Source organism: Phyllopteryx taeniolatus, chromosome 17 (genome assembly GCF_024500385.1).
Source record: "Phyllopteryx taeniolatus isolate TA_2022b chromosome 17, UOR_Ptae_1.2, whole genome shotgun sequence".
In the NCBI taxonomy this organism is placed as follows: Eukaryota; Metazoa; Chordata; class Actinopteri; order Syngnathiformes; family Syngnathidae; genus Phyllopteryx; species Phyllopteryx taeniolatus.
In genome coordinates this window covers 16,027,578-16,040,515 of record NC_084518.1, presented here as the reverse complement: position 1 = coordinate 16,040,515, position 12,938 = coordinate 16,027,578, and the positions used below count along the sequence as shown (strand labels likewise).

Sequence of the window (12,938 nt, the reverse complement as noted above, 5' to 3'; positions counted from 1 at the left end):
CAGTAATGCAACATTAAGCGACTGCCACTAAATACCACAGAATAAGAACATACGTACCACGCATGCGCAGTTGGCGCACTTGCTTCGCCGACAGACCAAGATGGACGCCTTCGAGTTGTTTCAGAAACTCGGAGCTGGAGCTAAATTCGACCTGAAAAGGTTCGGCCAGGACGCTTCTCGCTTCAAGGTACGTGTATCGTGTGCATTTGTTGAATTGTTAAACGGAAAAAGTGATTTGGTGAATGAAAAGAGCTACTATTCGTTCCATTTGGGTTAAACGTGTCAGAGCGGCGTGATTATCATTCGCTATTTATTTTTGGGGGGTGGATGACTCAATATAACACCCAAGTGTACACATACCGACTTCAAATGTTGTATTTCTAGGTTGTCAGGAAACATGCGGGAGACGCATCGTCTGACCAGCTCTCTGCGATTGATTACTTCGGCGCAGGCGTGACGAGTGGAGCGCAGAGCACAGCTGAGGATCGAGACGAGGAGGATGAACAGAGGGACACCGTGGCCCAAAAAAGAAAGCGACGGGATGAAGAGAAAAGTGTGAAGAAAAAGTCGACAAGAAAGTTAACAGGTCACATTAACTTAAAATGATTTGCAGAACCGCTTAACGTACAGCGGTGCTGTGACTTTGGCTGAATTAGTTTTGTGACCACGCTCGTAACTCAAAACGGTCATACTGTATCTCAAATCAGCTTTTTACTATTAAGATAAATGGAAATGCCAATACTCCATTACAACCCCACCCCCACGCCTCATATCTCAAAACTCATTCGTGGGGTCGCTCCTGAGTTTAGCTACCACTGTACATCATACTTGTTCATGAATTTAATGTTTAAGGTTACATTTTTTTTCCAGGCACTGTTGACGTACAGAAGGAATCAAAGCCTGACAGGATCGCCTGGACCTCCTCGCTGGATGGGAAGATCCAGAGCCATCCGGGTGACGGAAAGGAGGAGAAGTCGCTGAAAAGGCTAAAGCAGCTTCATCAGGAGAAGGTCAGCAGATTTTAACTAGTCAGGCAATGTTTAAGTAGTATACTGGTATAATAATTAAACTAATTCTTTTAATTCTTAGCATTTGTTTTAATTGTCTATATTATGTCCTTTATAGTCTATTTTTCATGAATTATTTTTTACAATTTTGTTTTTATAATCATTTTTTTCTATTATTTTTTAAATGAAAAAAATATATTTCTATTTTTTTGTGGAATTCATGTCACTATTCACTTTAATATTTGAATTTAATTTGGGCCCAATTTCCACCCCAAAATTTTTTTTTTTTAAAATGGTATTTCTGTGAATTATATTTTAGCATCTGTAGAGTTTATTTGTACTATTTGAAATGAATTTTCTACATATACTAACAAATTCTAACGTTGCGTTGTGTTGGGGTTCAGGTGAACCGCGTACGCGCTTGTCACCGCATCAACGTGCACGGCAGTGACACGCCGGACCCCGTGTGCACCTTCGAGGAGCTGCAGTCCGAGTACCGGCTCCATCCGCGGGTCCTTCAGAACCTGCGCGATGCCGGCCTCAGCACGCCCACGCCCATTCAGATGCAGGCCATCCCGCTCATGATGCACGTCTGTACAAACACGCACACGTACATATGTTAGCGTACGTGCGTCTGTGACATCACAACGGGCGTGTCCTTCAGGGTCGCGAGCTTCTGGCGTGCGCTCCGACGGGATCGGGCAAGACGCTGGCCTTCTGCCTCCCGCTGCTCGCTCACCTCAAACGGCCCGCCAAGCTCGGCTTCAGGGCCGTCATCATCTCGCCCACCAGAGAACTCGCAAGCCAGGTACCTCGTCATAATCATAGCAATCAATAACTACATGAGTATTTATTAGCTGCTTTAATACAAATTCAGTTCCATTAAGAACTGCTGAAAAAAGTCAAAGTAAAACCAAGTTTGTTTGTCAGACCCACAGGGAGATGCTGCGCCTGTCCGAGGGCTCCAGCTTCCGGATCCACATCCTAAACAAAGCGGCTGTGACGGCCAACAAATTTGGACCTCAGTCCAACAAAAAATTTGGTAAATTCATTGTTGAAATGGTGGAAACGCGGGAACTTGAAGAGTTGTTTCTCTTACTCGCTTGTTGTCCGTCCCGTGCAGACGTCCTCATTAGCACTCCCAATCGACTCGTCTTCCTGCTCAAGCAGGAGCCCCCCGCCATCGACCTCAGCAGGTAATGCGTCACCTGAAACGGCAGCCGTTTTGTTGCATTTTGCGTTCATTGGAAGGCTTGATTAATTTTTTTATTTATTTTTAAAATATTTATGAATGTAATTAAACTTTTCAAAATATGAGTGTTAACTTGTTTTTGTAAATATTTAATTTATTTGTAATTTAGTTTTTTTTTATTAAACATGTTATTTTATTTAATATATTTTTAACTACATTTTCCCCCCAAATTTTATTCTAATTTTCATTATATTCCAGAATGTATTATCATGTTCACCGATATTGTATTTTTATTTATTTTTTTGGTCATTTTAATTTCCTTAATTTTTTTTCAATTTTAATAATTTATTTTATCTTTTAATTCCTTTTTTGTTTGTTTGCTTTTTTATGTAAGATAGAGATTTTTCTTTTCATTTTTAATTATATTTTTAAATAGTTTTTTTTAATCATATCGAAGTGCGAGCACTTTAGGGAAGTCAATATTGTATTTTTTTAGTTATTTCTATTTAACTCCAAATTAGTTTTTTCATTCATTAAATTCTTATACATGGCATATGTTTATTATTATATAGTTATTAGGCTTTACACAATCAGGATTTTTGTGGCCGATCACCGAGTTTAAAAAAACAATAACCGATCACAAGATGGAGGAATGCGTCCATTTAAATGACCTGTTCATTTACTGTATATACTTGCGTACTTAATTGCTCAAAAAATTATATTTAAAATCAATAATGTATCTTTGTTCCTCTATTTATGCCAGTCAGGCATAGTGACAGACAGAACAAATGAATGGTCTTCTATTAGATGGCAGTAATTAATGTATCCACTTTTTGTGACATTTTTGTTTGTTAGTGTGCCGTGATATTTTTCAATTGTAAAATATGTTCCTTGGCTCCATAAAGGTTGGAAATCACTGCTCTAGTCAGATCGTGGATTCTAATCAGTCAGGTCAAACCAACATTACATAACAGAAATAATGGGTGCTAACGTACTGTAATTAAATTACTTTATTGTAATTAAATTACTTCACCCCCACCGAAACTTTAGAGCATGATTTGACAGAACGGCGGCATGTTTACGTCAAACCGTTCGTGCTACCCCTAGCTTGCTAGGCTACATAACATTTTATTGCCTGCTTGCGAGTCGTATCGTATTAAAAGTACGTGAAAATACCTCAAGCAAGCCTTAAACGAACGTCCTCTCCTGTCCTGAGCATCGGTGACAACCAACACACGTTTCCCCCCATTTTGTCCTTATAATACAAAGTCGGCGCGCTCCACTCTTGTTGTCGTCGCCACGGTAACGAGTGTATCCGGTCGCATTTGAGTTGACAAGATTAAAAAACGAGATGCGGTGGTATCGGAATACCAGATTTTATTGTAGTAGTCTGACAGTGCAATCGTGAAAGAGCAAATTCGTCTACCCAATGATCGTAAAAAACGGGATGCGGTGGTATAGGAAAACAAGATTTTATTTAAGTAGTCTGACTACAATCGCGGAAGAGCTAATTTGTCGTGTAGTTTGATCCGGGCATTACGTATTGTCTGGCTCAGACGTGTTGTCTGTTCCACACCGCTGACATGTTTTTATTTTTTTTAAATAACTTCATTGGCCGTCAGATATTTACAGTACTATGTCAAAAGAGACACGACAAGGCTAAAAATAAACTAGCCTTTGGATTCAAATATACTGTGCACGCGGCGACGTGGAGTTAATGTCTTTTGCGGTGCTGATCAATGACGTCATTAAACGAACGTCCTGTCCTGAGCACCGGTGACTACCAACACATGTTTTTTCCCCCATTTTGTCCTTATAGTACAAAGTCGGCGCAATCCACTCTTGTTGTCGTCGCCACGGTAACGAGTGTATCCGGTCGCATTTGAGTTGACAAGATGAAGCCCAATGTTCTTAAAAAACAAGATGCGGTGGTATCGGAATACCAGATTTTATTGTAGTAGTCTGACAGTGCAATCGTGAAAGAGCAAATTCGTCTTGTAGTCTGATCCGGGCATTACATGTTGCCTGTCTCTGGCGTGTTGTCTGTCCAACACCGCCGACATGTTTTTATTTTATTATTATTTCTTTTAAATAACTTAATTGGCCGTCAGATATTTACAGTACTACGTCAAAAGACGCGCGACAAGGCTAAAAATAAACTAGCTTTTGGATTCAAATATACTGTGCACGCGGCGACGCGGAGTTAATCATCGATTAATGACGTCATTGGCGTATTATGACATTAAAGCCAATCAACCGATCAGGATAAAATGCTAAATATCGTCCGATACCGATCAGCCCGATCAAATCAATGTAAAGTCTAATGGTTATAATTCTTAAGTATGATATGTATGATTCCCTTTTTCCCCAACTAACCATGTTGTCTTTTCCGGAAATGAATTTTTTTTTCTCTGTGTGTGGTCAGCGTGGAGTGGCTGGTGGTGGATGAGTCGGACAAGCTGTTCGAGGATGGCAAGACGGGCTTCAGGGACCAGCTGGCCGCCATTTTTCTGGCGTGCTCCAGCGCTAAGGTGCGCAGGGCGTTCTTCAGTGCCACCTGCACGCAGGACGTGGAACAGTGGTGCCGCCTCAACCTCGACAACCTGGTCTCCGTCAACATCGGGCACAGGTAAGGCTGCAGGAACATCAACGCTGACAAGCTGAGAGACATAGTGTTGATAGTGGCAACAGTTAGGATACTTTTTTTTTTTTCTTCCAAAGTATTTATTTGTACCTTTTTTTTTTTTATTGTCATTTTTTTTAATTGTATGTTTTTGGTTACTATTGTAATTTTAACATTTGTAATTTATTCATATAGTACTGTATTTTCCCGACCATATGGCGCACCGTATTAAAAGGTGCTGTCTGAGTTACGGGGTCTATTTCTGTATTTAACACATACATAAGGCGCACTGGGTGGCACGGTGGACGACTGGTTAGAGTGTCAGCCTCACAGTTCTGAGGACTGGGGTTCAATCCCCGGCCCCTCCTGTGTGGAGTTTGCATGTTCTCCCCGTGCCTGCGTGGGTTTTCTCCGGGCACTCCGGTTTCCTCCCACATCCCAAAAACATGCATGAATTGGAGACTCTAAATTACCTGTAGGTGTGAATGTGAGTGTGAATGGTTGTTTGTTTGTATGTGCCCTGCGATTGGCTGGCAACCAGTTCAGGGTGTACCCCGCCTCCTGCCCGATGATTGCTGGGATGGGCTCCAGCATGCCAGCGACCCTAGTGAGGAGAAGCGGCTCAGAAATTGGATGGATGGATGGATAAGGTGCACCGTATTATTGGGCGCAGGCATGGTAAAACATATGCTATCTTAAAACATACGGTAGCATGCATGCACACGAAAACTATGTTTTTAAAACTGAGTTCGGTTGTACTTTATTGAAGTATTTAACAATGTACTCATGTTATTTTTTGATCAATCCTCATCCACAAATCCATCAAAGTCCTCATCTTCTGTATCTGAAATGAACAGCCGGGCAAGTTCTCCAGCAAACCCGGCGGGTTCCCTCACGTCATTATCAGTCAGTCTCGTTGCCGGGGGGCTGTTCAGCAATGATGCCGGTTTTCGCGAAAGCTCGGACAACAGTCAAAGCAGATACCTTAGCCCAAGCATCCACAATCCATTCACATATGGTGGCGTAACTCGCCCTGCGTTGCTTCCCAGTCTTAGTTGTACTTGGTTTTTCACAGCGGCTGTGAGATTGGCGCGCATGGAGTTACAGATCAACAGGGACGGTGACGCGTGGAAAAAAAATCATCCGGTCTCTTTACGTACACCTCACTCAGCCACACTCATTTTCTCCTTGTCCATCCAGCCCTTTTGATTGGCCTTAACGATGACTTCGGCTGGAAACATTTCTTTAGGCAGCGTCTTCCTCTGAAAAATCACCATAGGTGGCAGTTTCTGTCCATTACCATGGCAACCAAGCACAACAGTAAAAGCCGACTTCTCATGCCCCATTGTGCGTATCGCTACCGTGGTGGTCCCCTACTTCTCTACAGTGTGGTTCACTGGGATGTCGAAAGTGAGCGGCACCTCCTCCATGTTGGTGATGTGGTTGGGCTGGATGTGTTTGTCGGCAATCTTTTTACTGCAGTAGGAGCGGAAGATGGCCAGCTTTTCCTTGTAATCCGCCGGACGTTGCTGCGCCACGGTAGTCCTTGCCCGGATGGATAGATGGCGCCGTTTCATAAAACGAAAGCACCAAGACGGACCTCCTTGAAAATGTTCGATTTTCATTTCTTCTGCAAGCATCATTGCCCTCAGTCGAATGGTGACTGTAGAGATGCTTCTCCCGGCTGTTCTTTGTTCATGAATCCATTGCTCGAGTTGCTCTTCCAACTCGGGCCACCTCGCCTTGTTTCCGCGGAAACTCAGCTTCGTCTTCTTGACTTGACGAAGCTCGTTTTCCTGCTTCCTCCACTTGCAAACCATGGATTCGTTGATCTTGAATTCTCTCGCGGCTGCTCGATTCCCATGTTCCTCCGCGTAACTGATAGCTTGCAGTTTAAACTGTGCTTCGTAAGCGTGTCTCTTCGTAGGTGCCATTTTTTGGGGTTCCTTAGCCAAACCGATGACGTTTTGCACAATGCACATACCGGCGCTATATACCTTATGGGGACGCGTCTTTAGTGTCCTCTGTCATGCGGACCCTTCCCCCTTTGCGTCCGCATGCTGTCCTCAGTCACGGCCACCTTTCCTCTATATAAGCAGCGTGTCGGCAGGAAATGCTCCCAGTCAGTCAAGCGGAGTCACACACCAACATTTACAGATTTTGGAACTCGGTGCACACATAAGGCGCGCCGCATTATAAGGCCCTCCTTCCATTTTGGAGAAAATGTAAGATTTTTAAGTGCGCCTTATGGTCGTGAAAATATGGTATGTTTTTGTAGTTTTTGTTTTATTTTTGTATTTAAGTTTTTCATAATTATAATTAAAACCCATTTCCCAAATTTGTATTGGTATTTTTTTAATCCTTGTATTTGCATACGGTTTTTTGGGCCGGGATCTGTCAATTATTATATTTTTCTTAGTTGTATTTTTTTTATTATTTTTTCCTGCATCTTATTTTATTATTTTATCTTGATATCTTGTTCTTAATTTAAAAAAATAATTCCCTTTAAATTTACTGGAGATGTAGCTTTTTTTTCCTCACTCTTCACAATTATTGAGGTGTATTTTTATATTATTTCTTTTTTGGATTTAACATTTTTTATTTTGTTTGTAAAAACACTCCTGCAGTGCCTCTGCCTTTAGACGAGAACATTTAATGATAACAGTAATATATTTAACATTTTATTTTTATGCATTTATATTTTTTTTAGGTGGTGTGGCATGCTTTTTTAAAACGCATTGCAGATGTATTTTTATTTATTTATTTATTTTTTATAGAATTTATTGTCAATGCAATTGACCTGAATCTTATTCAGGAACACGGCAGTGGATTCTGTGGAGCAGGAGTTGCTCTTTGTTGGCACGGAAAACGGCAAGCTGGTGGCAGTGCGTGACATCATCAAGAAGGTTTGAATGTGGCTTCCTGCTGTCAAAGTGATCATCAATAAAATAATGTCGTAAAGAAAAGACTGATCGTTGTGTTTTCAGGGCTTCCTGCCTCCCGTGCTGGTGTTCGTCCAGTCCATCGAGCGAGCGCGGGAGCTTTTCCACGAGCTCGTCTACGAGGGCATCAATGTGGACGTCATCCACGCCGAGCGCACACAGCAACAAGTATAATATTAAAAAGAAAAAAAAATTATCTTACGTGACAAAATGGCGCCGACCCTCCTCGTCTCCTCGTAGCGGGACAACGTAGTGGAGAGTTTCCGCTGCGGCAAGATCTGGGTGCTGATCTGCACGGCGCTGCTGGCACGAGGAATCGACTTCAAAGGCGTCAACCTGGTGCTCAACTATGATTTCCCCACCAGTGCCGTCGAATACATTCACAGAATCGGTCAGCAAAGTTCACATGTATTTCAATTCCACACTCACAAAAGATAAGGGAAGATACTGGAAATGTCAATATATTTGACCTCATCATCAATTAAGATTATTTTTCAAACGATGTAATTATAAAAGTGTAAAAAAAGTTATAAAATAAAATAAAAAAAAACAAAGACATTAAAGACAGTAAATCTTATGTACATGTAGCGTTTTTGTTCTTAAATGTTTTGTAATCATTCGTATCATACTGAAAAGAATACGATTCTTCAAAGTAATTCAAATGAATATGAGGAAAAATTAAGTCAGTAAAGGAAAAATGTTTATGAACATTTTAGCCAGCCGTTCAAGCATAATGGCTCACTAATCAAACCCAATCTCCTCAGGTCGTACGGGCCGAGCGGGACATCGAGGCAGAGCCATCACTTTTTTCACAGAGAACGACAAACCCCTCCTGCGAAGGTACAAACACAATGATAAATTCAGTAAATGATAGGCTACGTTCAAAGATGTTACAGGTTGCTAATTTTTTATAAATGTCATCTTTCACCGCTAGCATTGCTAACGTCATCAAACTAGCCGGCTGTCCCGTACCGGACTACATGGTTGGCTTCAAGAAGTTACACAGGTACAAAGAATAGTTTATAGTTTTTGTTTTTCGCACTTCATCATTTGAATTTGAGTTTTTTTTGTTTTTTTTTTGGTGGTGTTTAGCAAAGTGAAGAGGAGGCTGGAGAAGAAGCCTCCCACTCGGAGCACCATTTGCACCACACCGCAGTTCATGAAGAAGCAGCCCAAAAAAGTCCCGAAAATGCAGCAAAGTGGAGGAAACATGCAAAAACGCAAGAACAAAACCGCAAGTTCTCTGAAAAAACAAGTCAGGTGAGACAAATGTGTGACTTTATTTTTTTTCTCGTGTGCACTAAATGTTTTGTCATCTCTGCAGAAAAAAAAACAAGCTACAGAAGGAGTAGAAGATGGACTTTAGAAACATTTCAATATTATTTGTTCTTTGTACATCTAAATAAAGAAAAAACTGTATTATAATCTGGGTATTTCTCTGACTCTTAGTGGCTGTTGGTAGTATTAGTACACAGAATAGATGTAGAAATAGACAGGACACTCCCCTTTAGAGCTGAGTCTACAGAAACGCTAAACTAGGAGGGTAAAAGTTGTCAGGACATTAAATGTGTGGACTGCAAGAAATCCAAAAGACTGAGGATGCTGGCACATTGTGCTGCATTTGGAAACGTGTTATAACGTCCCCGCAAAAAAAAACCAAAAAACAATGGCTCTAATTAAATGAGGTAGTCAACGAATCAAGAAGTTATCAATGTGATGCATTATAGTGATACTGTCTTGTTTCATTTGTAGAGATAAGAATACATTTGTGAGCGAATAGAGGAAAAGTCTTAAGTTTAAGACTATACAATGGTAACAAGGAAACAAAACAAAAAAAACCAAAATCAGCTTTTATGAAGGATTGAAAAACATTCCCTCACTACATAAACGCAACATTGAGTCCTATGCTCGGAGAGACGTCACATGCCAAGTATCGCGATAATTCATCTAAAAGCCCTTGCATTATAGCCGAGGAAACCCCATCCGGTCTTCCTTTCCCCAACATGGCACCGAAGGTGAAAAAGGCAGGTTCGTATGTCTGTACACTTTGAACGCTCCAATTTCGACACATATGAACGTTTATTTATTTTATTGTCATCGCGAAGAACAAAAGATAACGTGAAAGCATACTTCTTCACGATAACATCAAAATTAACCATGTAAAGGCCCCCAGTCTTGTTGAACGACGCGTGCGAGTCCACCGGCGTGTGTACATGCTGCTTGTGCTTAGCTAATGGCGCTCGTGCTGCTCCGCAATTTGACTAGTTTGTCGCAACTTTGACAGTTATGTAAAACGGTCAATAATTGCACCGACTGCTTTTTGTTTGTTTGTAGCCGTTAGCCGCAGTAATGGCTGCTTCGCGTGAAGGCCAGGTTGTTAGCTTCACGCGAAGGCTAAGGATGTGAGCAATTTTATTTGCTAAGCACCTGTAAACTGTTACGTGTCGTTCCTTTTAAATAGTTCCTGTTCTTTAACGTTATTTCATGTCACGTCTTTTACATATTTACAATCGTGAAACGTTGCGTGTGTACGTATCAGGTGGGAGTAAGTCGCATATCGTTAGCTTGGTAGCATAGCTGCCTAAGTCATGTGAAAGTTTTCTGAAATATAAAAAAGACACACAAAAAAAAACATTCAACAAGCATGAGTCAAGATTTCTGGATTCAACCTTAGTGAATTACAATGAACTGTGAAGCTACACAAATATAAAGGAGGAAAAAAAACAACTTTTAATAAGCAAATTGGTATTTTGTATTTGCAATTGAGATAGTAAGTTGAAAATGATTTGGACAGTTATGCTTTAGGCTAACATTATGTGCCTGTTATAAGTTTGAAGTCTTAAAATTCGAAATTCAAGCAAGTACAGTCCAGCAAGGCACTCTGCTTCATAGCTTACTGCTGGGTTGGTCGTAAGCGGCACCAAAAAATAGCTTTTGTGTTTAAAATTAAAACAAGACAAGTTGTTCAATTGGAGTCCCCCACCTCTGCGCTGTTAGGATAACATTTATTATTAGTATTGTCTATTCGTGGGGGTTTAGTGACCAAGATCCACCACAAGTAGCAAACGCTTGCAAATAATAGGTGGCCCTCCACCTGTAAAAGGTTTATAATTGTCTATCCTCATAGTTTAAGGTAGGACTCAAACAATTATCGGGATGAATGATGAATAAATACACTAATACACTAGGGTATTTCAGGAAAAACTTAATCCAACAAAATTTGTGCTAATTTTTAAAATTGTATTTTAAAAAACATAACTAAGTATTTAATAAAATTAAAGTATTTTACTGATGTTTAATTTTGGAATTTACAATAAACAAGTTATTTAATGATAGTGACTCTGTACGGTGTTTTTTTTTTTGTCTCAAAAGTATTTTCTGTCAAATTGCTGTCTGTTGTCGTACTAGAGCGGCTCCAACTATACCAGAGACAAATTCCTTGTTTTTGACAGCAAATTAAGATTCTGATTCGGATAGAAATGAAAAATTCTAACTAACCAATTTTAGGAACAATTGCTCCATCAAATAAATAGAATTCATGCTGCTTCATAAAATTGTATTTGCATTTTTTCGGTTGTCAAATTAAGAAAAGTTTTTTAGTATTTACAATAAATTAACATTCAATGATAGGCAAGTAAAAAGGAGTGTTCCAATTGACCAATTTTAGTGGGGGAAAAAAAGGCTCCAAACAAATAAAATATGTGCAAATGTTTACAATTGTATTTTCACCTGCAGTATGTAACTTTTTTTAAGTCTTACTTTTAAGCATTGATTAAGCTCCTCTAACATCTTGCTGTATTTTTCAACATTTGGTTTTTCATATTTAGTGAATGCCCGATTCATTTCTCACGCTGGCCCACTTTGTGGGGCACCGTAAATGATGTAGTGAAAATTACGCCACGGAAATGATGCACTTTACCTAGCAATGGGTGGAGCTGGCACCTTCTCTTTTGTAAAAAGCTCACTAAACATTTTGCATTTCTTTAGCAGAAAATAAACATACAATAATTACTCTGTAAACAAAAACGATTATAGCTGCGAACAAACGAAAACTCTGTACGACAACCCCTCAGAATTTCTAGTTTGTATTGTATTAACAATTAGAAGTTAACCAATTAAATAAAATGTTAACTGTAAATGGAGTTGCTAATTTTACTATTATTTACCAATTAACGGTAGCGTGACATCCTGTTTTTTTTTGTTTTTTTTTACACATCCAGCCGTCCCCGTCAAGACGGAGGCCAAGTCGAAGGCTCTAAAGGCCAAAAAGGCCGTGCTGAAGGGCGTCCACAGCCAGAAGAAGAAGAAGATCCGGACCTCTCCAACATTCCGTCGACCCAAGACCCTCCGCCTGCGCCGACAGCCCAAGTACCCCCGCAAGAGCGCCCCCCGCAGGAACAAGTAAGACCCTCCCTGATGGTGAAAAAGTGGTGCAAGTGATGCTTTAAAGCGATCAAAGTATGACCATTGTGATTCAATTTTTTTTATACGACTGATGCACCTTAACTATAACAGTAACTAGGTAATGCTTAACATGTAATTAGAGAGATTTTGACTAAAAATAAATGACCCGTCTCCAGGTTGGATCACTACGCCATCATCAAGTTCCCGTTGACCACCGAGTCGGCCATGAAGAAGATCGAGGACAACAACACGCTGGTGTTCATCGTGGACGTCAAGGCCAACAAGCACCAGATCAAACACGCAGTCAGGAAACTGTACGACATCGACGTCTCCAAAGTCAACACGCTCATCAGGTGCGTACGTTCAAATGCCGTTTGGGCAATGACACCAAAAGTTGCCCGGAGTTTTAATCCCGGGGGCTTGCTTTCAGGCCGGACGGCGAGAAGAAGGCGTACGTCCGCCTGGCGCCTGACTATGATGCTTTGGACGTCGCAAACAAGGTGAGTCTACGATTTAAAACAAAAATAATAAATAGTGAGTCAGTTCTGAGCATGTGATGTCAAAATATTCCGTCTGAATGTTAGTGATGTGTTCAAAGGAACCACTGATGCCAGGACTCTTAAGTGATGAGATTGCAATAACCATTTTATTTCCCCATCTAACATTTCCCTTTTTATTTGCTTTTCTACAGATTGGAATCATCTGAAATGGTGGAAGAGACTTGTGGGCTAATAAATATTTGTATAAACCAAGCCTGGATATGTACTGCT

At 40.6% G+C, this 12,938-nt stretch overlaps 2 protein-coding genes and 1 non-coding gene across 3 annotated transcripts; all 3 read left to right on the top strand.

Moving 5' to 3' along the window:
- Positions 1 to 30: 30 nt before the first annotated feature.
- ddx52 (DEAD (Asp-Glu-Ala-Asp) box polypeptide 52) lies at positions 31 to 9,189 on the top strand. The gene is made up of 15 exons (XM_061752614.1): positions 31 to 187; positions 385 to 586; positions 871 to 1,010; positions 1,412 to 1,597; positions 1,672 to 1,815; positions 1,938 to 2,049; positions 2,131 to 2,203; positions 4,625 to 4,828; positions 7,638 to 7,728; positions 7,810 to 7,932; positions 8,005 to 8,155; positions 8,529 to 8,604; positions 8,699 to 8,770; positions 8,857 to 9,024; positions 9,089 to 9,189. Exons 1-15 carry the CDS (start codon positions 101 to 103, stop codon positions 9,114 to 9,116), a joined length of 1,857 nt encoding a protein of 618 aa, XP_061608598.1. The 5' UTR covers positions 31 to 100; the 3' UTR covers positions 9,117 to 9,189.
- Positions 9,190 to 9,655: 466 nt separating this feature from the next.
- rpl23a (ribosomal protein L23a) lies at positions 9,656 to 12,920 on the top strand. Its single transcript, XM_061752268.1, has 5 exons — positions 9,656 to 9,792; positions 11,985 to 12,165; positions 12,345 to 12,521; positions 12,599 to 12,668; positions 12,860 to 12,920. The coding sequence occupies exons 1-5, from the start codon at positions 9,669 to 9,671 to the stop codon at positions 12,872 to 12,874; spliced, it is 567 nt and encodes a 188-aa protein (XP_061608252.1). The 5' UTR covers positions 9,656 to 9,668; the 3' UTR covers positions 12,875 to 12,920.
- On the top strand, positions 12,194 to 12,266 carry LOC133467759 (small nucleolar RNA Z17). Its single transcript, XR_009785312.1, has one exon. It is a non-coding gene; the product is annotated as a small nucleolar RNA Z17 (small nucleolar RNA).
- Positions 12,921 to 12,938: the final 18 nt, after the last annotated feature.

Coding starts and splice junctions, on each gene's coding strand:
- rpl23a (XM_061752268.1), top strand. CDS start 9,669: ATGCTCGGAGAGACGTCACATGCCAAGTATCGCGATAATTCATCTAAA. Junction 9,793..11,984: donor ACCGAAGGTGAAAAAGGCAG/GTTCGTATGTCT, acceptor TTACACATCCAG/CCGTCCCCGTCAAGACGGAG. Junction 12,166..12,344: donor AGCGCCCCCCGCAGGAACAA/GTAAGACCCTCC, acceptor ACCCGTCTCCAG/GTTGGATCACTACGCCATCA.
- ddx52 (XM_061752614.1), top strand. CDS start 101: ATGGACGCCTTCGAGTTGTTTCAGAAACTCGGAGCTGGAGCTAAATTC. Junction 1,011..1,411: donor AGCAGCTTCATCAGGAGAAG/GTCAGCAGATTT, acceptor GTTGGGGTTCAG/GTGAACCGCGTACGCGCTTG. Junction 1,816..1,937: donor CCAGAGAACTCGCAAGCCAG/GTACCTCGTCAT, acceptor TTTGTTTGTCAG/ACCCACAGGGAGATGCTGCG.